This window comes from Ranitomeya variabilis, chromosome 4 (assembly GCF_051348905.1).
Source record: "Ranitomeya variabilis isolate aRanVar5 chromosome 4, aRanVar5.hap1, whole genome shotgun sequence".
NCBI lineage: Eukaryota > Metazoa > Chordata > Amphibia > Anura > Dendrobatidae > Ranitomeya > Ranitomeya variabilis.
Genome location: NC_135235.1, coordinates 272,151,011 through 272,174,537, shown reverse-complemented (window position 1 = coordinate 272,174,537; position 23,527 = coordinate 272,151,011). Strand labels below are relative to the sequence as shown.

The following is a 23,527-nucleotide window of genomic DNA, read 5'->3' as shown; positions in this document are numbered from 1 at the left end:
CGCAGCCCATGAAGGAGTGTTCCCCTCCAGCTCGAACAGTGCTCTACCACTTGCAATACTTACCTCTCCCTGCTCCACCGCTGTGTAGTCTGTGCTGTTAAATCCTTCAATGGCACTGCCAATACAAATTTGTTGAAATGATAGATGATAGTTAAAATATACAGGGGCCCTGGCCTCCATTTAGACCAGTTAATACGTTGTGCCTACTACCACTGTCTGCTACTCAGCAGAGGAGCCCACCCCTGTACCTAGCTATGCCACCAGGTTATTTCTGAAAAATTTTTTGGCAGACATTTAGCCTACTTTATTATTAGGGCCTACTCACTGTGTCAGCCACTCCTTACAATTGTCCTCCGCTGAACAAAGCAACACCGCCAGTTTAGTCCTGTTACCAATTTTGAACTGCATTTAGCCTACTTACTTATTTTGGCCTACTCACTGTGTCAGCCACTCCTTACAATTGTCCTCTGCTGAACGAAGCAACGCCGCCAGTTTAGTCCTGTTACCAAATTTGAACTGCTTTTAGCCTACTTACTTATTTGGGCCTACTCACTGTGTCAGCCACTCCTTACAATTGTCCTCCGCTGAACCAAGCAATGCCGCCTGGTTATTCCTGTTACCAATTTTGAACTGCATTTAGCCTACTTACTTATTTGGGCCTACTCACTGTGTCAGCCACTCCTTACAATTGTCCTCCGCTGAACCAAGCAATGCCGACTGGTTATTCATGTTACCAATTTTGAACTGCATTTAGCCTACTTACTTATTTGGGCCTACTCACTGTGTCAGCCACTCCTTACAATTGTCCTCTGCTGAACGAAGCAACGCCGCCAGTTTAGTCCTGTTACCAAATTTGAACTGCTTTTAGCCTACTTATTTAGGCCTACTTATTTAGGCCTACTTACTGTCTGCCTCCTATTACAGTTGTCCTCCACTGCACAAAGCTATGCCGCCTGTTTAGTCCTTTTACCAGTTTGGAACTGCATTTAGCCTACTTATTTAGGCCTACTAACTGTGTCTGCCTCCCATTACAGTTGTCCTCCACTGCACAAAGCTATGCCGCCTGTTTAGTCCTTTTACCAGTTTGGAACTGCATTTAGCCTACTTATTTAGGCCTACAAACTGTGTCTGCCTCCCATTACAGTTGTCCTCCACTGCACAAAGCTTTGCCGCCTGTTTAGTCCTTTTACCAGGTTTGAACTGCATTTAGCCTACTTATTTAGGGCTACTAACTGTGTCTGCCTCCCATTACAGTTGTCCTCCACTGCACAAAGCTATGCCGCCAGTTTAGTCCTGTTACCAGTTTTGAACTGCATTTAGCCTACTTTATTATTTGGGCATATATCTGTGTTTCCTCCTCATCCTGCCCATTGCCCAGCCACTGCTAGATGACTCTGCCGGTACATTGACCCAGACCACTACATTCCCCTTGCACTACACAGCCAGAATCTGACCCTGCTGAAAGTCAGGTTCCCCTTCCCGCATACTATACCACCTCACACGGGGACAAAGAGGAAGGTGCAGATGAAAGTGCAGGTTCCTTCATCAGGTGGGGGGGCATACTCGTTGGCGACGTCAATGGCACAGGGCCCCTCATAGTACGCAAAAGTGCCTCTGCCGGTGGGAGGCGCCACCGCCGTCAAACACACCGCCGTACTTTGAGGGGCCCTGTGCCAGTGCCAATGCGAACGAGTGGGCCCCCCCTGCTTGCTCAGGATCACAGCACTTGCAACGTTGAAATACCTACCTCTCCCTGCTCCACCGCCGTGACGTATTCCGTTTCCTGGGCCCACAAAAAACTTGAGCCAGCCCTACTCCCCCACAACTTTAGCCAAATGACCCCCAGTTTTCAATGCCTAACTATTATTATAAAGTAAATTAAGATTGACAAGCTTCAGTAATAAGAATTGATGTTTTTGGCATTAAAATGGGCACTGTAGGTGTTTTCCTGTCCTCTACTTTCTGCTGACTTTGATTCCCCATTGACTTGCATTGGGTTTCGTGTTTCAGTCGGCCCCCGACTTTTTGCAATAATCGGCCGATTTCACCCGACCAGACTTTTCACAAAGTCGGGTTTCGAGAAACCCGACTCAATCCCAAAAAAGTAAAAGTTGCTCAACCCTACTCTACAGTATAAAGCATTTTACCTCACATCGTATCCTTCCTCTGTAGTTCTACTCCAGGACTCTGCAGTTTGTCTCTTTCGTTCTACATCGCCACAGCCCAGCTTGTCGCCACAAGTCTCTCTACCTGCTCAGCAGTTCCGCATTCTATTTCTTACGCTACTGGTGCCCTGGATCTACTGCTTGGGACCCCCATTAGTCACATGAACTCAGTCCTGTTTAGGTCCATTACCTTTGGCAATTAGCAAGCTCAGGGTTTTATGACCTGGCTCTTATCTATGGATGTCTCATGCGGAAGTCCACTGTGACTAGACAGTCACCTCTCTTTCTTGATCTCGCTAACTCTGGTACTAAGTCTCCTCTTTACTGTGGATCACCTCAATTAATGAACTGTATGCTTCACTCTCCAAACACTAACAATTTCCAGGATGCAGTCACTTGGCCTAACACTAAGCCCCTCCAAATATGTGCTTGTCCCAAACATTAACTATATCCTTACCCTAATGTCACTTTTCTTATACTACCTGCCTTTTGTCCTCAACCTTAAACTACAGTATGTCTTACCCTATATTGTACACTATGTCCTACACTGTACATTACCAAAATTACTGCATCACACAATAACATATCTCATAACTCAATATATACACAAAAAATACATAACACATTACACACAATGCAATTGGTGTCTTCAGGAACACAACAGTCCAGTCCACTCCCCCTACACAAGCATCATGCTGTGAGGATGCTTTTTTTCAGCAGGGGCAGGGAAGCTGGTTAGAGTTAATGCGAAGATGGATGAAGCTAAATACTGGGCAATTCTGTAGGAAATCTAGTTAGAAGCTGCAAAAGACTTGAGACGACTGGGACGTAAGTTCACCTTCCAGCAGGACAACGACCCTAAACTTCCTGCCAGAGCTCCAATGGATGGTTTAGATCAAAGCATATTGATGTGTGTGAATGGCTCAGTCATAGTCCAGACCTAAATCCCATTAAAAATCTGTGACAATTGCTGTTTAGATACGTCTCCATCTAATCTCACTGATCGAGAGAAGGTGTGTAAAGGAGAAGGGGCAAAATGCCACCTCTAGATGTGCAAAGCTGGTAGAGACAGACCCCAAAACCATGTATCATTTCCTTTTCATAAATAGTTGCTACGTTGTGTTCATATGTCACATAAAATGGAAATAAAATCTTTAAGTTTGTGGGAGTAATATGAAAAAATGTGAAAAAGTTTCACATTCAGCTTTACCATTTGAGAGAATAAAGAACCTCAACCACAATTACCACAAAAAAAACTTCAAGCTGTCATTGATGTTAGAGGGGGCAATACACGGTATTAAGAAATGGGGTATGTGAACTTTTGATGAGGGTCAGTTGGATGTTTTGGGTTGTCATTATGATTTAAAAAGAGAAATCACAGTAGTTTGATAAATGGCTTCACCCAACCACTAACCATGAGTGGAGAAAAAGTTTTGGTGTTATTCATATTCTCTGAAAAAGGCCAAGAAAGCAAAAATTCAGCCGGGGTATGTAAACTTTTGAATACAACTCTCTCTATATATATATAATCTATACTGCCACAGTATAGTGGCAGAAACCATCTGCTTAACCAAGACCTAAAACTTCTGGATCTATAGAAGCTAACGTCTTTAACATCTCAGATTTCTGTTCTCATAGTTAACACCTTGCCGATCTGATGGGAGCAGATGTTTTATTGTAAATTCCTTCTTTTCAATGTTTCATGTGGTTTGCAGGTTAATTACGCGTCAGGTGTAACCTGCATCCGAGGAGCTAAGTCCGCAGCTATTAATCCCTGCCCTCTATTCATGCCATTGGCAGTATAAATCCTTAGCGTTCAGTGTGTGCACAATCCCATAACTAATGTCATTTAAGCTCATTTCATTGAGTGACGGGGCATTATTGTTTTTTTAATTGCTGCCTTTATGATATTCCAGATCACATCTGTGATATTTAAGTGGTGTCTCATTATGACAACCACTGTCCAACTGTCTTGTTAGGGCACATTGGCATTTTAGAGATTCGTCCCCCAACCCAGGACCCAACTTCCATCTTGGCAGACTTGGCCGACAGCCTTTTTTTTCTTACAATAAACTACATTTTCCCTCCAACATTCTTTGTAAGAAATAGGCATGCCTTCCCAAAGCTTCCCTTGGTGATCACAGACCTGCAGTGAACAGATGATTCTTCAGGACATTGTCAATATACAAGGGGTTTTTCATGTTGAAACTAAACCTTTGAAAGTTAAGGTAAGAGGTTCTTTAGGGGCATTATAATGATCTAAAAGTTCCAGTGGTCTATTAGCCAATTACAAAAACATACAACAGATGACATAGCTAGAAATCTTATCAAGGATGAAAAATAAACTATTGTTTAAATAAATAATTTGAAAAAAAAATCCAGAATATGATTTTATAATTGAAAGTTCAATTTTCACTTTGATTTTAGTGGGAGCAGTTTTTGCCTTGCTGGATACTTGATTGCCATGCTGCCACGATGTTAACTTTTCCTAAGATCTACCTAAATTAACAGGGGTCAAATTGGTGGATTCATGGGGTGGACCCCTACCTTCACTGCTCCTTCAGTCCTTCATATACGAGATCTATGAGGACTGGTGTCACGTGATTTATATCCTTGGTTTATCCTTAGTAAAGTCCAAAATACAAAAAAAAGTTAAATGTAAAAAAATTCAATAATTAATGTGTCTTTAGACCAACAAAGTAGAGCACTTGTCACCATTTTGTATTAATTCAGTGCATTGTGTTGAGATTATTTTCTATTTGACATTACCCTGAATCGATTTAATGAATGAGTGAAACAAGGACAACAAGAAATGTGCATAAAGTCATCCAACAGGTAGTTTGCAGCCTTACAATTAAAAAAATCCATTATCTGGTCATAGAAGCTTCAGTTTTCATAGTCCTTGAGTTAGGGAAGCCTGACAAAATAGAGGGAAGAATAGAAGCTTATCCAGGACATGAGATCTTCATGTTGGGGAGATAATTAGAAAATTTGGAAAAACTGTTGACAATCTGATGTCTGTGGTGGTCATATACATAGGATTGAAGTCCTCTTTACATATTAGATGAAATTAGGTGGGCTGACAAGACCATCCAGGGCAGTGGCGGCGAACGTTTATAGACCGAGTGCCCAAAGTACAGTCCAAAACCCACTTATTTATCGCAAAGTGACAAAACACTAATATATTCTGAATACTGAGGTTTTTGTTTAGAAAAACAACTTGCACATGAGTGATATGTGATATAGTCTCTAGCAAAGAGCTTGTAGGCGCTGCACTCCAAGCTCAAGATGCTAGCCACTGATTGTAGTGGAACTCTGCTCTTGAGAATGGAGACGAGGTTTAATCAAAAGTAAAATTCCAAACTTTTTTGTTTTTAGACCATCTTTGTAATTGTAACCCTTTATCATGATGAGAATAACCCTTTAAAGGGAACCTGTCACCCCCAAAATGGCTGGTGAGGTAAGCTCACCGGCATCAGGGGCTTATCTACAGCATTCTGTAATGCTGTAGATAAGCCCCCGATGTTACCTGAAAGGAGAAAAAGACGTTAGATTATACTCACCCAGGGGCGGTCCCGGTGCGGTCAGGTCGGATGGGTGTCTCCAGTCCGCTCCGACGCCTCCCATCTTCATTCCATGACGTCCTCTTCGGGTCTTTACGCCGCGGCTCCGGCGCAGGCGTACTTTCTCTGCCCTGTTGAGGGTAGAGCAAAGTACTGCAGTGCGCAGGCGCCGGAAAAGTCAGAGAGGCCCGGCGCCTGCGCACTGCAGTACTTTGCTCTGCCCTGAACAGGGCAAAGTACGCCTGCGCCGGGGCCGCAGCGTAAAGACCCGAAGAGGACGTCATGGAATGAAGATGGGAGGCGCCGGAGCGGACCGGAGACACCCATTTGACCAGACCGCACCGGGACCGCCCCTGGGTGAGTATAATCTAACGTCTTTTTCTCCTCTTTCAGGTAACATCGGGGGCTTATCTACAGCATTACAGAATGCTGTAGATAAGCCCCTGATGCCAGTGAGCTTACCTCACCAGCCATTTTGGGGGTGACAGGTTCCCTTTAAGCTAGGGATGTCAAACTCAAATACCCAGAGGGCCAAAATTCAAAGCTTGGACAAAGTTGCGGATCAACCTTTGCATTTGTTTAAAAGTGTCTACAATTGAGAAAGTGTTTCCTTATCAAATAAAACAATGAACTTTTGGAATTATATTGAAATAATGTAATAGATTATGTAAGAGCAGTAAAAAGCAAATGGCCCAATGACCCAAGTTAAATATGTAATAACAAGGGATAAAAAAACCCTCGAACAATACAGATAATAAAGTATGATGGAAACAAAAGTACCCCCAAACACAGTATAATGCCCCCACAGTGAACTCATCCACAGTATTTTCCAGATGCATGATATGATTGATGACCCTACTGTACCCCTCCTTCAATCTCCCCAACAAAGAATTGTGAACTCCATCACAGTATAATTCTCCAACTGTAATCCCACCACAGCCCTCCCTACAGCATAATGGCCACAAAAAGTGCTCCACACAGTATAATGGCCCCACATGATACTCCACAGAGTATAATGGCCCCACACGATACACCACCCAGTATAATGGCCCCACATGGTGCTCCATACAGTTTAATGGCCCCACAGTGTTCCATACAGTATAATGGTCTCACATAGTACTCCATACAGTATAATAGCCCCACAGTGTTCCATATAGTATAATGGCCACAAAAAGTGTACCATACAGTTTAATGGACCCACATGGTGCTCCATACAGTATAATGGCCCCACATGGTGCTCCATACAGTGTAATGGCCCCACAGTGTTACATACAGTATAATGGCCACAAAAAGTACTCCATACAGTATTATGGCCCCACATGGTGCTCCATACAGTATAATGGCCCCACAGTGGTTCATGCAGTATAATGGCCCCACAGTGTTCATACAGTATAATAGCCACAAAAAGTGATCCATACAATATAATTGCCCCACATGGTGCTCCATACAGTATAATGGCCCCACATATTGCTCTATAATGTATAAAGGCCACACAGTGTTTCATGCAGTATAATGGCCCCATAGTGTTCCATACAGTATAATGGCCCCACAAGGTGCTCCATACAGTATAATGGCCCCACATGGTGCTCCATACAGTATAATGGCCCCACATATTGCTCTATACTGTATAAAGGCCACACAGTGTTTCATGCAGTATAATGGCCCCATAGTGTTCCATAACATATAATGGCCCCACATAGTGCTCCATACAGTATAATGGCCCCACAGTGTTCCAAACAGTATAATGGCCCCACATAGTGCTCCATACAGTATAATGGCCCCACATGGTGCTCCATACAGTATAATGGCCCCACATATTGCTCTATACTGTATAAAGGCCACACAGTGTTTCATGCAGTATAATGGCCCCATAGTGTTCCATAACATATAATGGCCCCACATAGTGCTCCATACAGTATAATGGCCCCACAGTGTTCCAAACAGTATAATGGCCCCACATGGTGCTCCATAGAGTATAATGGCCCCACATTAAAAAAATACTCACCTCTGCCCATTTCCCCTCTGCTCTAAATTCTTCATATATCACAGTCCTCCCTGTATGTTCATGTGAGATTCCCTGGCAGTGCAGAATAAAATAACCAATTTGTTTTCCAGTTCTATGAATTTATCCCCTGCAGCAGCCTTAAGCCTTATACGTAAGTGGATGCATAAGTATAAGGGGCCGATATTGACTTTTAGATCCCCATACACATTCAATGTCAAAGCTGCTGATTTCGGTAGGACTGGCCAACCATCTCACAAATATGGAGGCCTCCCGATCCACCAATGACAGATGATGTTGGAAGAAAAAAAAAGGATCGGACATTTGGAATTTCAACGGCTGATACTTTTGTTTTCTGGAGACATACACTGATTTCTCCTCTCTCCACATGAATGCTCAGCCAAGAAAATGGTCATGTGTTTGGGGAAGTTGTGAGAGAACACTATATGCAAAACAGCTATCTCATATTTCGGCCTGGCATTAGAGAGTCCTAACATATCCATTCTTGATCTTTCGTTATATAATTTAATTACTCTTTAGCACTGATGCGCCTTAAGGAGCCGCAAAAAAACTTTTAGTTTGATTTTTTTGTTTCTTTCATGTTTCCAGTTGATTGTAAAAATGTTTATTATATGACCATCTACAAAGTTTACAGCCTGCAGATAAGCAGCGGCAACTTAGAAGTTATGACTTTGTAGTAACAGATCAAAGACTCAGAATTATAAAAGGGAAATATAAATACCATCTGTGCCAAGAAAGTTTATGAATGATTTAATTATTTTGGTAAGAATTATGGCTATTTCCATAACCAATACCGTACTTGGAAATGTTATGCATCCTCGTAAACTAGTGTGGACCAATAGAATAACAACACACTACTGCTTAAATTTACCTATTATGTTTTTTATCTAAATATTTTGGCCAAAAGCATATTTTCAGTAGGGTTTCGTTAAAGTTTTGTGCGCCATTTGGTTTCTACAGCCTCTATGTATCACAGTACATTGAAGACTGCAGAAAGAGCTATCAGTGAATCCTTCAGTAATCTCATTTTGATGGCAGGCAACTCTTATTTCTCCTCTCCTGAGCAACCTTCTAAGCATATTCATGACCAAATCAATATCTTACTTTCTAATGGTCGTAATTAGTTTAGAAGAGTTCAGGAGGAGAGAAAAAAAAATTACGAGTTCAATAACTCTACTAGACTGTGGACTTTGCTCTAGTAAAATTAAGCAAACTTTCGGGGGCACAAGCAAAAATGAATAAAAAGGCACACTGGGGGGATATACAGTATGTATTTAGTGTTCTGTTGGACTTTAGAAAAGCAAAACTGCTCAAGCCAACTCAGCATTACTCAGGCACGGGTTATGTAATGTGAGTAACTGCCACATTATTCTCCCATAAACCTTTGGATTTGTGTGATGACAGCTCATGTTATGTGTGAAGAAAGAAGCTAAAATAAATTAGATTTTGTTGATCTTGGAAGGTTTGGTGTCTGTGAAGGACACAGAGATGTGCAATCTGTCTGACAGTAAATTTGTATAAAACTGGGCAAATAGATTTTGAAATAAATAATAAAATATGTTCCAAATGCTCATAATGGAGATAATTTTGCTTTATAAAATGTAAATGCAAATGTTCCATACACAGAACCAAGTGATTACAGCAGGGCCGCCATCAGGGCATTACTGTCCTTGCTGTCTGGGCCCCCACTCATGTCCCAGGGTATAATAAAGTAGTGTGTGCCAGTCCATTAGTGGATTATAATATATGCAAGAAACACTGAAAATCACAAAGGCGCTGAACACGTGTGCCTAGAAAGGAACAGCAGCAGGCAAACCAGCCAGTAAGGTGTGTGAAACTGTCAGAAGGTAATAAGCATATATGAAAAGAGGTTGCCGCGCTGAAGGCACTTACAATTTGAAGTGTAGTCCTATGTAGAAAATGTCCGTTTAATACAGCAAAAACCTCTTCTCCACTATTCAGTGGTACTTAGCAATGGGAGCGTCCTCCCCGTGATTGCAGTCCCCCGAACAATACCCGCCGCTGTGTAACAGCGGTAGCCTCGGCCGATGGCGCCGCTGTAGCGTGGCGAGGTTAGCGGGGGGCGTGGTGTGTTGGTGACGTCACCTGTCCGTAAGGTACCTTGAGGAAGAGGGACGGCTCCCTCGAAACGCGTCGGGATTGGCCCTTGCACACGTCCGTCAATTACGGACAGGTGACGTCACCAACACACCACGCCCCCCGCTAACCTCGCCACGCTACAGCGGCGCCATCGGCCGAGGCTACCGCTGTTACACAGCGGTGGGTATTGTTCGGGGGACTGCAATCACGGGGAGGACGCTCCCATTGCTAAGTACCACTGAATAGTGGAGAAGAGGTTTTTGCTGTATTATACGGACATTTTCTACATAGGACTACACTTCAAATTGTAAGTGCCTTCAGCGCAACCTCTTTTCATATAGGATTATAATATATATTTGGAATGGTGGGTGCACATCTGTATTCAGCTGCATGGTGTAGAAGTTGGGGAAAAATTGTGAAAGTGCTCTAGAAGCGGGGCTCTAGATATTTGTATGCTGGCTGGAAGAAGTGATGGTGGTCTGCTCTGGATGAAAAAGAAAAGTGAAGATGAAGGAATTGAACTACAGATATCACTAGTGAGTCAATGTATTACCTGTAATAAACACACTATACACTGTATACTATATATAGAGTTCCTATGTATAATGTCACTGGTGATCACTGTATTACCTGTACACTGACACTATACACAGAGCTCCTGTGAATATAGTCACCAATGATCACTGTATTACCTGTACACTATATGCAGAACTCCTATGTATATTGTCACTGGTGATCACTATGTTACCTGCACACCGACACTACATACAGAGCTCCTGTGTATAATGTCACTGCTGATCACTGTATTACCTGTACACTACATACAAAGCTCCTATGTATAATTTCACAGGTGATCACTGTATTACCTGTACATTATATATAGATTTCCTGTGTATAATTTCACAGGTGATTACTGTATGACCTGTACACTATATACAGAGCTCCTGTGTATAATATCAATGGTGATCACTGTAGTACCTGTACACTATATACAGAGCTCCTGTGTATAATGTCACTGGTGATCACTGTAGTAGCTGAACACTATATACAGATCTCCTGTGTATAATGTCACTGGTGATCACTGTATTACCTGTACACTGACACTACATACAGAGCTCCTGCTTATAATGTATCTGGTGATCACTGTATTACCTGTACACTGACACTATATACAGAGCTCCTGTGTATAATGTCACTGGTGACCACCGTATTACCTGTATACTGACACACTATACAGAGCTCCTGTGTATAATGTCACTGGTGATCCCTGTATTACCTGTACACTATATACAGAGCTCTTGTGTATAATATCACTGGTGATCACTTTATTACCTGTACACTGACATTATACACTGTATACTATGTTCAGAGCTCCTGTGTATAATGGCACTTATGGTAATATTAGCATTGTGTTTTTTAATTCATGCTCTGTATTGTAGTATTCGGTCACTATATGGTTTGGTCATGATGTGGCGGTATTTGGTCCTTGTATATGGTATTATTCGTCACTAAAGAGTGGTAATATGTGATCTGGTCATGGTGAGAGTATTTGTCCATTGTTTGTGGTATTGTTCCATCACTATGTGGTGGTAATATGAGGTCTAGTCATAGTGTGACATATTTGTCCCTTATATGTGGTATTATTGGTCATTTAAAAAAAAAAATGTATGTGACACATTCCCTTAAATAAAAATAAATAAAAATATACCTAAAAAGAGTATTGGATATTTTAAGGAATGTTTCATAGGATAGAGTAGAGTAGGGCCCGAACAAAATTGTCTACATTGTCATGGTGGCGGCTTAGAAAATTCTTTTGGCCATAATAAAAGCTGATGGCTATGTATGTGATATGGTGATCGATGGGAACTGTTAATGTGGGACTGTGGAAGGTTCTTGGGGTGGAGGCGGGGCTGGATGCGTCCCGGTGTCACATACAGGACAGGACAACCAAGATGGCAACTACTTTCACTGTCCCAAAGGTCTACCAAGATAATTTTGATCCCCAGATTTATCTAGATACATATTATGGGGCTGTGACTGGAGTCTTCATTAAGGATGGATATCTAGACTTCATCCTGAAGAAGCTGCACAAAGCTTTTACATCAGGTAACAGCCCGAGAACAAATCTAATAATGCAGAGATTTATAAATGATGGACTGTCTCTATCTGTTGACGATCTATTATCTTTCTATCTATCTATTATTTATATATTATCTATCTATTAACTATCTATTATCTATCTATTATTATCTATTATCTATCTCATATATTATCTATCATATATCTATCTATTATTTATTAATCATTTATCAATCTATTATCTATCTATCCATCTATTATCTATCCATATATTATCTTTCTATTATCTATCTATCCTATTATCTATCATCTATCTGTTATCTATCTATCTATTATCTATCTATCTATTATTTATCGATCTATTATCCATCTATCATCTATCTATTATCTATCCATCTATTATATATCATCTATCTATTATCTATCCATCTATCTATTATCTATTAATCTATGTATTATCTATCATCTATCTATTTATCTATCTATCATCTATCTATCTATCTATTACCTATTAATCTATGTGTTATCTATCTATCATCTATTATCTATCGATCATTTATCGATCATCTATCTTCTATCTATCTATTATCTATTCATCCATGTATTATCTGTCATCTATCTATCATCTATCTATTATCTATCGATCATCTATCTTCTATCTATCATTTATCTGTCTATTATTTATCAATTATCTATCTATATATCAGCTATTATCTATCATCTATTATCTATCTATTTATCATCTATCTGTTATCTATCTATCATCCATTATCTATCTATCTGTTATCTACTATCTATCTATCTATCTATCCTTTTTTTATCAAATAACACAGAAATGATATTTTATGGCATTTTTCATGCATCTATTTTTTCTCTCCACGCTGATAGTTTGGAGAAAAAATTAGACATGTTTGAGTTTTGTTAAATTTCTTCATTAAACAAAAATGGTTGACACAAGGATGGAAAAATGGATGCATGTATCAAAATCAGATCCATCACACTGATGAAAATCGGTCTGTTTTTTTTTTTTTTACATACTATCCCGGCACGTACCATAGCTAATTCAATGTCTGATCAAGCCATTGTATGGGGGACACCCTTGTAAACATATTTGCCAATTCCAGAAATATAACGATGTCTGGATGAAGAGAATGTGGAGCTAGAAAGTGCTGCAACATGTGTCACAAAAATCAAAACTCCATATTTCTGCCCCCAAAAAACAAAAACTGATCCGATCCACAAGGATAAGAAACAAATCCAAATATTTTGAACCATCTTCAAAATGACTCGGGACCTCAATATTAATGTTGACCATCTATTTCTGATTTCTGCCGCGTGTTGGACCCGTGTGATGACAGTAGCACAAGGTGCGATGACAGCAGCACAAGGTGCAATGACAGAAATGGATGGTGAAGTGTAACATTGGGGTTGATGATGTTATATTAATGCTGTGTTACATTTGCACCTGTGTTCTATTTTATTAGGGGGCGTAAAAGGAGACTTGCTGATTGACATCGGCCCTGGTCCTGCCATATATCAGGAATTGTCGGCATGTGAGGCCTTCAAGGAAATTACTGCTGCAGATTTTACAGATCGGAACAGGGAATATCTGGAGAAATGGAGAAGGAACGAACCTGGATTGTTTGACTGGACACCTTCTCTAAAATTAGTCTGCGACTTAGAAGGCCGTAGGTCAGAGCTAAAACCTCAAATATAGACAAAGGGTCCCCTTCGTTATCGCAGTTGCACCTCTTTTTTGACAAATTTTTCTTTAAATTTGCTCCAATTCTGAAGTCTATTTTCCACTTGTTCATCTTTCTTTTTTCTCCGTTCGTCATTCTAGGATTGTTTTTTTTTTTTATTATAATCCACATGTTTGGTGCCGATTCTTTATTTGCAACTTTTTAAAAAAAGTGGCAACATTTTTATTTAAATATACTATTGTGTTTTGGTTTTTTTTGCACTCAGTTGTACAAATGTTAGAGTTGTGTGTGAAGTTTTAAAGGCTCTCACAACTTTTTGCTCTGAAAAAGGTAAAAGACAAAAATAAAGAACAGTTATTAGTTTGCGCAAAATTCATGAACTTGGTGTGCCGTTTTGAAGAATTTGGAAGAAAGAACAGTCTCAAATGGTGAATCATGCCCAAAGGGTAGAACCTTAAGGCTGTGTGCACACGTTGCTGATTTTTCGCGTTTTTTTTGTGTTTTTTTTGCTATAAAAACGCTATAAAACCGCAAAAAAAACCATACATTAAGCATCCCATCATTTAGAATTAATTCCGCAATTTTTGTGCACATGATGCGTTTTTTTCCCGCGAAAAAAACGCATTGCGGTAAAAAACGCAGCATGTTCATTAATTTTGCGGGGTTTTTTTTGCGGATTTCCCACTATAAAATGCATTGGGAAATGTCTGGAAAAAAACGCACCAAAAACGCAGAAAAAATGCGCAAAAACGCATGCAGATTTTTTGCAGAAAATTTCAGGTTTTTCTCAGGAATTTTCTGCAATAAATCCTGAACGTGTGCACATAGCCTAAAGGGAAAGTTATCATTATGATTTTACTGTAAAAACTATTGGTATGGCTGTATAGATCTAAATAACATAATAAAAATGATACTTGTCTTGTAGTAATCTGATGTTCTAGAGCGGAGAAATTGAGCTTTGAAACCACATGCAAATTAGCCTGGTTGCATGTCAATATACTTCCTGGCTAATTTTCATGTGGCTTCTATGCTCCATTTCTCAGCACTAGGATATCGGATTGCTACAAGACAGGTATCGTTTTTAATGTTGTTCTACGACCTATACAGCCATACCAAAAGTTTGATTAGCAAAATAGTATTGAAAGATCTCTTTAAATGGAAACACAGTGAAGATTTCAATTAAAAAAATAAATTTTAAGACTTTCTATTTCTGTTTCAGCGGTAAAATAGCCGAGAAGGAAGATAAACTGAGGAAGACACTGAAAAGAGTGGTGCCATGTGACGTCACCAAGAGCAATCCTCTTCACCCGCTCGTCTTACCCAAAGCCGATTGTGTCCTGACCGTAGGCTGCCTTGAATGCGCCTCCAAAGATGAAGCGTCTTATGGCAATGTCATCAAAAATCTCTCTTCCTTGCTGAAAGTGGGGGGTCACTTGATCATTGGTAGCATATTAGGGAGCACCATTTTCCGATGTGGAAACAAGCAATTCTCTCTCATTAACCTTAGCGATCAATTCCTTAGAAAAGTCATAACAGATACAGGATTTGTCATTGAAGACTTGGAAGTTCTCCCTCGAGAATTTGATAAGCCCATGTTTGATATCTGCAATCACACCTCTGGCATTTTTATCCTGGCAAGAAAAGTCAAAGATGTGTAAAATGAGTAAAATTCTATAAATACCTAGGCAGTATAATACTCAAAATAGTGCATGTATTACTGCCCAAGTACCAGTAGGGGGCATCAGCACAATGCTTATGATGCCTAAATTCAAACCTTAAATTTAGAAGAAGTTTTAAAAGTATAATTTAAAAGTGATAAATCTCTCATTTTATGTTATTAAATTTGAAAATCAATAAAATATATTTTTCTTTCTTTGTAATTGTCAAGTGATATTGCTTATATCACTAAATGGATTTTATGGGATGTTTGTAGTTTTATTTTGAAGCTTATTAAAAAGACTCCACGCATAGAATTATAGGGTCTTTAACACTATTACCATTAATTATTTCAGCAAGTTTTTAGGGCAGTAGTGGTATGACTGTATAAAAGCTCACCCTCACCTCAGCCCCTAACTAAAAACTATCTTTTTTTTTTTCAGAGATCCAATGTCTTTGGCATGAAAAATCTTGAGAAAGCCACTGGAAGTGCACTTGGATGGGTTCTCCTATGTGCATTGGCACGCTCCAATGCACTTCCAGCCTGATTTGCACATGACTTCCATGCTATACGTCTTATGACTGACACATCGGCTCTCGATAAAAAATTTTCATCCGGAAACGAGAGTCTATACAGCTGTAACGCTTCTTTCATATATAAAACAGTACTGACATGTTTCCTCAAAGCTAGCTTTTATATTTGTCTAGACAGAAATTTATTTTCCTTGTAGCCAAGGGGTAACATTTCTCCTTGTGGAGAGTGACACGTTAAGCATGCTGAGATGAGGAGATTTAAAGCCTCAATGCTCCTCTGGGAAATATGCAAATTATCTCTTCAGAGAAGAAGAGGACTAGAACTCTAGTGCCACCTATAGGAAGTAGCAATCCTAAATGTCGACCCTTTAACGAGTCTTGTCACATGATTTAGGATAAAAGCCAAAACCAGAATCTCAATTTGCAGACACTGTGTTTCGAGGTACTGCCCCTCGTCAGTGCAAAGTGTTAGGGCAGTACCCCAAAACACAGTGTCAGCAGCCTCTGACACACCCATGACAGTACCCCCCTTTTACGAGTGGCCTCCGGACACTCAGGACTACGCTTCTCGGGACTAGAGGTGTGAAATGAATGAACCAGCCTGGGGGCATTCACCTCTGATGCCGATACCCACATCCTTTCCTTTGGGCCATAACCCTTCCAATGCACCAAGTATTGTAGGGAACGACGTTGGAGGCGAGAATCTACAATCCTCAAAATCTGAAGCTCCAGATTTCCATCAACCATTATTGGGGAAGGTGGTAGGGGTGAGGGTTCAAGAGGTTCCACATATTTCTTGAGCAAAGACCTGTGGAAGACATTGTGGATTTTAAGAGCCTGAGGTAGCTCAAGACGAAACACTGTTGGACTAATTATGGCAATTATTTTATAGGGACCAGTGAATGTAGGTCCCAACTTCCAGGAAGGAACCTTCAACCCGATATTCTTGGTAGACAAGCACACAAAGTCATTCACACTCAGATCCGGACCTGGCACGCGTTTTCTGTCGGCAATACGTTTGTACCTGTCTCCCATAACCTTCAAATTACTCAGAACCCCCCACCACACTGAGGAGAGAAACAAAGCAAAGCGTTCCTCCTCCGGAATTCCCAAAACCCTTCTCCCACTAAAAGTACCAAACTGTGAATGGTAGCCGCGTGCACCAAAGAATGATGACCTGCCAGTAAATTCCTGGCAGTGATTATTGATAGCAAATTCTGCCAGCGGTAAGTAGGATACCCAATCCTCCTGATTTTTTGGCGACAAAACACCTAAGGTTGGTCTCCAAATTCTAGTTAACACACTCGGTCTGTCTATTCGACTGGGGATGGAAGGTATAGGAAAAGGACTGCTGCACCGCCAGTCAAGAACAGAAAGCCCTCCAGAACTTGGAAACAAATTGGGTCCCCCAATCTGATACCTCATCGGAGGAAACTTCATGATCTCATTTATAAACACCTGAGCAAGAGTCTCAGCATTCGGAAGTGCCTGTAATGCAATAAAATGAACCATTTTACTGAACCTATCTACAACCACCATAACCACAGTCTTGTCTGCAGACATCAGGAGGACAGTAATAAAATCCATGGACAAAACGATGAGAAAGGAGGTCCACGATTGCCTTACCAACTGAATGACCAGCAAGCGCAAAGTTTTGATGTTCCCTTATTACTTTGCGGTGCAGATTTGGTGGTACAAATAACCTTCCTGAAGCAGGAGGCAGGGACATCCCCCTGGGCCTCCAACACCTCACCCTCCAACTCAGGATACAAAGCCGTACCCCCCTTCTGCAAAATCAGGGCAGGGTCCTCATGGTCACCACCACCAGGGAAACTCTGGGACATTTTTGACCCCTGGACAGAAAGTGACTGTAATATGCATTAATTAAATCTTGTACCTTGTCTCTTTAAGAAAGATGAGATGTAGAGAATTGTGGGTAGTTACAGAGAGGAGGGGGAGAAGTTACTTGCACTTTGTCATGCATGCAGAGACAAGCTTATGCAACCTGCTAAAGAGAAATAAAGATAATGAAGATTTACTAGTGTGGATTACTTACAAAGTGTGGACATTACAACTGGCGACGAGGATGGGATCGAAAATCTTCTGCTGCAGTGAGTACTAATCCCTATTTTACTGATCCACACGGCTGCACCACTGAAAAACTTCATCATGGCTGAATACTTACACAGTTTCCCACAGTTTGATATGACTGATGTCACTAATCTCTCCCATAACTGGAGAAAATGGTTGAGCAGATTTGAGAACTTTCTAGAAGCCATAGATATAAAAGAGGAGAAAAGAAAGAAAGCATTACTTTTACATTGTGCAGGCACAGGAGTCTATGATATCTACTGCACATTACCTGCATCTGAGACAGATACATACAGCGATTGCAGCAAAGCTCTCACTGATTACTTCAATCCCAAACAAAACATCAGATATGAGAGATACAAATTCAGAATTGCTAAGCAGCTTCCCGAAGAATCCATAGACACCTATGTCACACGACTGAGGGAGCTGGCACATGGATGTGCATTCACAGATATAGATGATGAAATCCTAACTCAGGTAATCGTCACCTGCTCATCTAACAAAATAAGGCGCAAAGCTCTGCAGCAAGATCTCTCTTTACATGAATTACTCAAAATAGCCCGTGCTACGGAAATAGCAGATCATCAGGCTACTACAATGGAGAATGGGGAAAAGTCACAGGTACATAATCTCGTGCATAAAAATACACAAGACAAGCAAACCCCGAAACAGAAAAAATGCTATAGATGTGGACAGGAGTTCCCTCACCGCCTGGACAGATGTCCAGCTATAGGACAGACATGCAATAAGTGTGGAAAAGGGAACCATTTGGCAGCTGTCTGCAGATCAGCACAATACAAGCCTTCTCTGCCTATGACACGGCCTGCAGATGTAAAAATGGTAAATCAGGATACAGAAGAAGCATCTGGAGCAGAAAACTATGTGTTCACCACCTCTGCCACTGGCTCTGTACAGTCCCCCTGTATCACACTCCCAATCTGCGACACCAATATCACGTTTACAATAGATACGGGAGCGTCAGTGGACATCATAGACAGCACTACCTATGAGCAATTGAAGACAAAGCCAGTTTTGCAGCAAGTACATACTAAAATCTTCCCATATGGATCTAAAATACCTCTAACTACCAGAGGGCAGTTTGATGTTGAACTGAGCTATAAAGACAATAAGCAGAAAACTACCTTTCATGCGTTACAAGGATCAGGAGGCTGTCTTCTCAGCTATCACACTGCCTTGAAGCTAGGTCTCATCCAAATTATCCATACCATAACTGATCCTGCGGACATGGATATACAAACCATGGTGAATAATTTTCCCTCCCTATTTAGTGGCTTGGGGAAACTAAAAGACTCTCAAGTACATCTTCATGTGGACGATAGTGTTCGCCCAGTGGCCCAGTCACATAGGCGCATTCCATTTCACCTGAGAAGGAAAGTAGAAAAAGAACTCCAATTCCTCATGGACGAGGACGTTATCGAAACCGTTACTGGGCCCACTCCCTGGGTCTCACCACTGGTGGTAGTTCCTAAACCAAAGGCTCCTGACCAGGTGAGATTGTGTGTTGACATGCGCCTACCCAACACTGCCATTCAGAGAGAAAGACATATCTCACCCACAATTGATGACATCATTCATGTGTTAAATGGAGCGACCGTCTTTTCAAAACTCGATCTCAATAAGGGCTATCACCAGTTAGAGCTGAGTCCAGAATCCAGATATTTGACAACATTTTCCACACATGTGGGCCTCAGAAGATATAAAAGATTGACTTTTGGGGTCTGCTCTGCAGCGGAAATTTTTCAGGATGCAATAAGGGGCGTTATTCAGAACATTCCAAATGCCTTTAATTACAGTGATGACATACTGGTGTTTGGCAAAACTCAAGCTGAACACAATCGTGCTCTATATGCCGTCTTTGAATGCCTCCTCTCTGCTGGACTCACCTTAAACAAGGAAAAATGTGAATTTGATAAAAATTCATTAGAGTTTTACGGTCATATTTTTTCGGCAAAAGGGGTACAACCTGATCCCAAGAAAGTGGAATCCATTAAATCAGCCTCAATTCCACAAGATGCCAGTGAAGTACGCTCGTTTCTTGGAATGGCCAGTTATTGTGCTAGATACATTCCAAACTTCTCAACAATTAACAGTCCATTAAGGGAACTTACAAAACAGAGTTGTGTTTTTCAATGGTCTCCAGACTGTCAAAATGCATTTGAAACAATTAAAACTGAACTTTGCTCAACAACCACAATGGCCTATTTTGATCCAGCTCTCCAAACTGAGCTAATTGTGGACGCCAGTCCCGTGGGGCTGGGTGCCATCTTAGCACAATATAAAGATAACAATCAAAATCCTCAGATTATTTCTTATGCAAGTAAAAGCTTAACAAGCACGGAACGGAAATATTCACAACCTGAAAAAGAAAGCTTGGCAGTTGTCTGGGGATGCGAACATTTTCACTTATTTCTGTATGGAGCTCCCTTCACTGTTGTCACAGATCATCAAGCACTCCTTACGATCTTTGGAAATCCCAGAGCTAAAATGCCTGCACGCATAGAACGGTGGGGTCTACGTCTACAGGACTACAACTACAAAATTGTCCACAAGCCTGGAAAATTCAGCAATCCCGCTGACTATCTGTCAAGACATCCGATGACTGATGATCTACCTGAGCATTCCGCCATTGAAGAATACATATGCTTCATTACAGCCCATGCAGTACCAAAAGCTCTTTCCATTGATCACTTTGTGAACGCCACAACAAGTGACAAGACACTACGTGCTTTAATACAAATCATCCGAAATCGAAGGTGGCATGAAATTCAAAGAGAAAAATTTCCCGATCCTGAGATTGATCTGACAGAATTAAAACTATTCTCAAGTGTACGGTATGAACTATCTGTCACTGAGGAATGCCTCATCCTTCGAGGTACCAAATTGGTTGTACCTAAGACTCTGCGCAGCTTAGTAATACAGATAGCGCATGAAGGTCATCTGGGAATTGTTGGCACAAAGAAATTACTCAGAGAAAAAGTGTGGTTCCCAAACATGGATCAATTGGTGGAAGAGAAGGTTAAACACTGTTCCACCTGCCAAGTTATCACTCCATCATCACAGCTGGAGCCTTTACAAATGTCACCTCTACCCACTGCTGTCTGGGAGGAGGTGGCAGTCGATATATATGGACCGTTACCAAATGGCCAATACATTCTAGTAACAATTGACGAATATTCCAGATACCCTGTCATTTCTTTTATCTCTTCAACATCTGCTACTAGTGTGATACCAGAACTGGATAACATATTTTCAGCATATGGCATTCCAAGAGTGGTCAAAACGGACAATGGACCTCCATTCAATGGACACGTGTTCACACAATTTGCTGAATACTTGGGGTTCAGTCACAGAAAAATCACACCGTGCTGGCCGCAAGCAAATGGAATAGTCGAACGCTTCATGCGCACCATGGGGAAACGAATCAAGGCAGCTAGCCTGGAGCACACCCCACTGAAACAGTCATTGTACAAATTCATGCGCAATTACCGCAATACGCCACATTCTACTACCAATGCTGCTCCAGCGCATCTAATGTTTGGCAGAACTCTGCATATACGAATCCCTGACATAGTCAGTCGTCCTGTACCAAGTGACTCCTCTGTGCGCTTAGCAGACTCTTCCAACAAACAAACCATGAAACACTATGCAGACAGAAGGCGAAGGGCACAGCCAAATGCTATCAAAAGAGGTGACGTCGTTGTGGTGCGTCAGAGACCAACCAACAAGACTTCAGCTGCATATTGTCCCGCAAAATATAACGTTATTGACAAGAAAGGCAGCATGGTCACGGCTGAGAGGGATGGACACTTCATAACTCGAAACTCTTCACATTTCAAAATTATTCCTCAAAATAATGACAATGGACATTCTCTGGGGGAAGATTCGGCACTCAACAGTGGAGAGAATCACCAGGAGGCAACAAGTTCTTCATTAATGGACACCATCGCTGAGCCCAGACGTTATCCATCAAGAGAGAGAAGGGCTCCATCCAGACTTATTGAAGAAGCGTGACTTCTTTTCTTTAACAGGGCAAAATGGACATACGTTTTCTTGGACATTTTTCTTGTTGCATCATTAGTTCATGTTATTTTATTTTAGCTTTATTCGTTTAAAAAAAAAAAAAAAGGGGGATGTTGTAATATGCATTAATTAAATCTTGTACCTTGTCTCTTTAAGAAAGATGAGATGTAGAGAATTGTGGGTAGTTACAGAGAGGAGGGGGAGAAGTTACTTGCACTTTGTCATGCATGCAGAGACAAGCTTATGCAACCTGCTAAAGAGAAATAAAGATAATGAAGATTTACTAGTGTGGATTACTTACAAAGTGTGGACATTACAGTGACCACAAAATGGAACCTAGTAAAAAACAGGGACCATTTAGCTTGCCTAAGGTTGAGCGTTTAGCCAATTGAAGATATAAGTTCTTATGGTCAGTGATAACAGCAATAGGATGGACATCCCCCTCCAACCAATGTTGCCATTCTTCAAATGCCAACTTGATTGACAAAAGATCCCTATTACCCACGTCATAATTTCTCTCAGCCGAAGAAAATTTTTACGAAAAAAAAGGAGCATGGACGCCATTTACAAGGGGACGGACCATGAGACAACACATCCCCAACCCCTGCCTCTGACTCGTCAACCATAACTACAAAATGTTGGGAAACTTCGGGTTGACTAAGAATAGTAGAAGTGGCGAAACAGCCCTTTATGGAGGAAAATCCTGCAGGGCAGCGTTCGACCATTTGGAAAAGTCAAACCCCTTCTTTGTCATGTCAGTAAGGGGTTTCACAATTACTGAATAATTCCGGATGAATTTCATCATGAAGGCACCGGCGGCGGTGCCTGTGCTGTAACATGATAGCATCTATAATGTCCATTTAATTATTTTATTTGATTATATAAATTTATTCAGAAGCAAAAAAAATGATGTCTCAAAATGTCACCGGCCGCCTGGAAGCAACTGTGCAGTAGCATCTATCGCTGCCAGCGCCATTTTCCTAGAAGAAAAAAAAATTGTCTACACCAAGATGGCACTGGTGGCACCTACGCAGTAGCATCTATCAGATCGCCGATAGATACTACTGCGCCGGCGCACCATGCACCATTTAGAGAGAGAATTTTTTTCTGAATAAATTTATGTCACAAAATAAAATAATTAAATGGACATTATAGATGTGACCATGCTGGAGCGCCAGCGGCTGTCTGTGAAATGTGTATTTTTTTTTTTCAAAACATATATTCAGTATGTAAAATATGGGGCAGGTCAATAAGGGATCAGTGACCTGTCATAAGCCAGATGCATATGTAAGTAGAGCACCACATAAAGCCCCGCCCATAGGCTGCCCACAGACCCACCCAGAGCCCCGCCCACAGACGGCCCCAAAGCACAGGAATCTCATTAACTGAAAACTACAAATAAAGATTACCCAATAACCACAAGGTGGATTTCATCAACCAAGGTATCATTGTAATCAGTATAACGGCGCCAATCTGACACAGACTGTACGTTACTGAGAATAATACTGCTGACAGGTACCCTTTAAGACTAATGGTTCCAATTTTAGTTTCATATTGCAGAGCAGCACTACT

The 23,527-nt window shown here is 41.1% G+C and overlaps 2 protein-coding genes across 3 annotated transcripts in view; one reads left to right on the top strand and one right to left on the bottom strand.

Moving 5' to 3' along the window:
• The window catches only part of LOC143764417 (nicotinamide N-methyltransferase-like), a 96,537-nt gene that overhangs the window by 57,788 nt on the left and 15,222 nt on the right, over positions 1 to 23,527 (bottom strand). The window lies entirely within an intron of this gene.
• On the top strand, positions 11,764 to 15,602 carry LOC143764416 (indolethylamine N-methyltransferase-like). The gene is made up of 3 exons (XM_077249949.1): positions 11,764 to 11,957; positions 13,415 to 13,622; positions 14,853 to 15,602. Exons 1-3 carry the CDS (start codon positions 11,804 to 11,806, stop codon positions 15,289 to 15,291), a joined length of 801 nt encoding a protein of 266 aa, XP_077106064.1. The 5' UTR covers positions 11,764 to 11,803; the 3' UTR covers positions 15,292 to 15,602.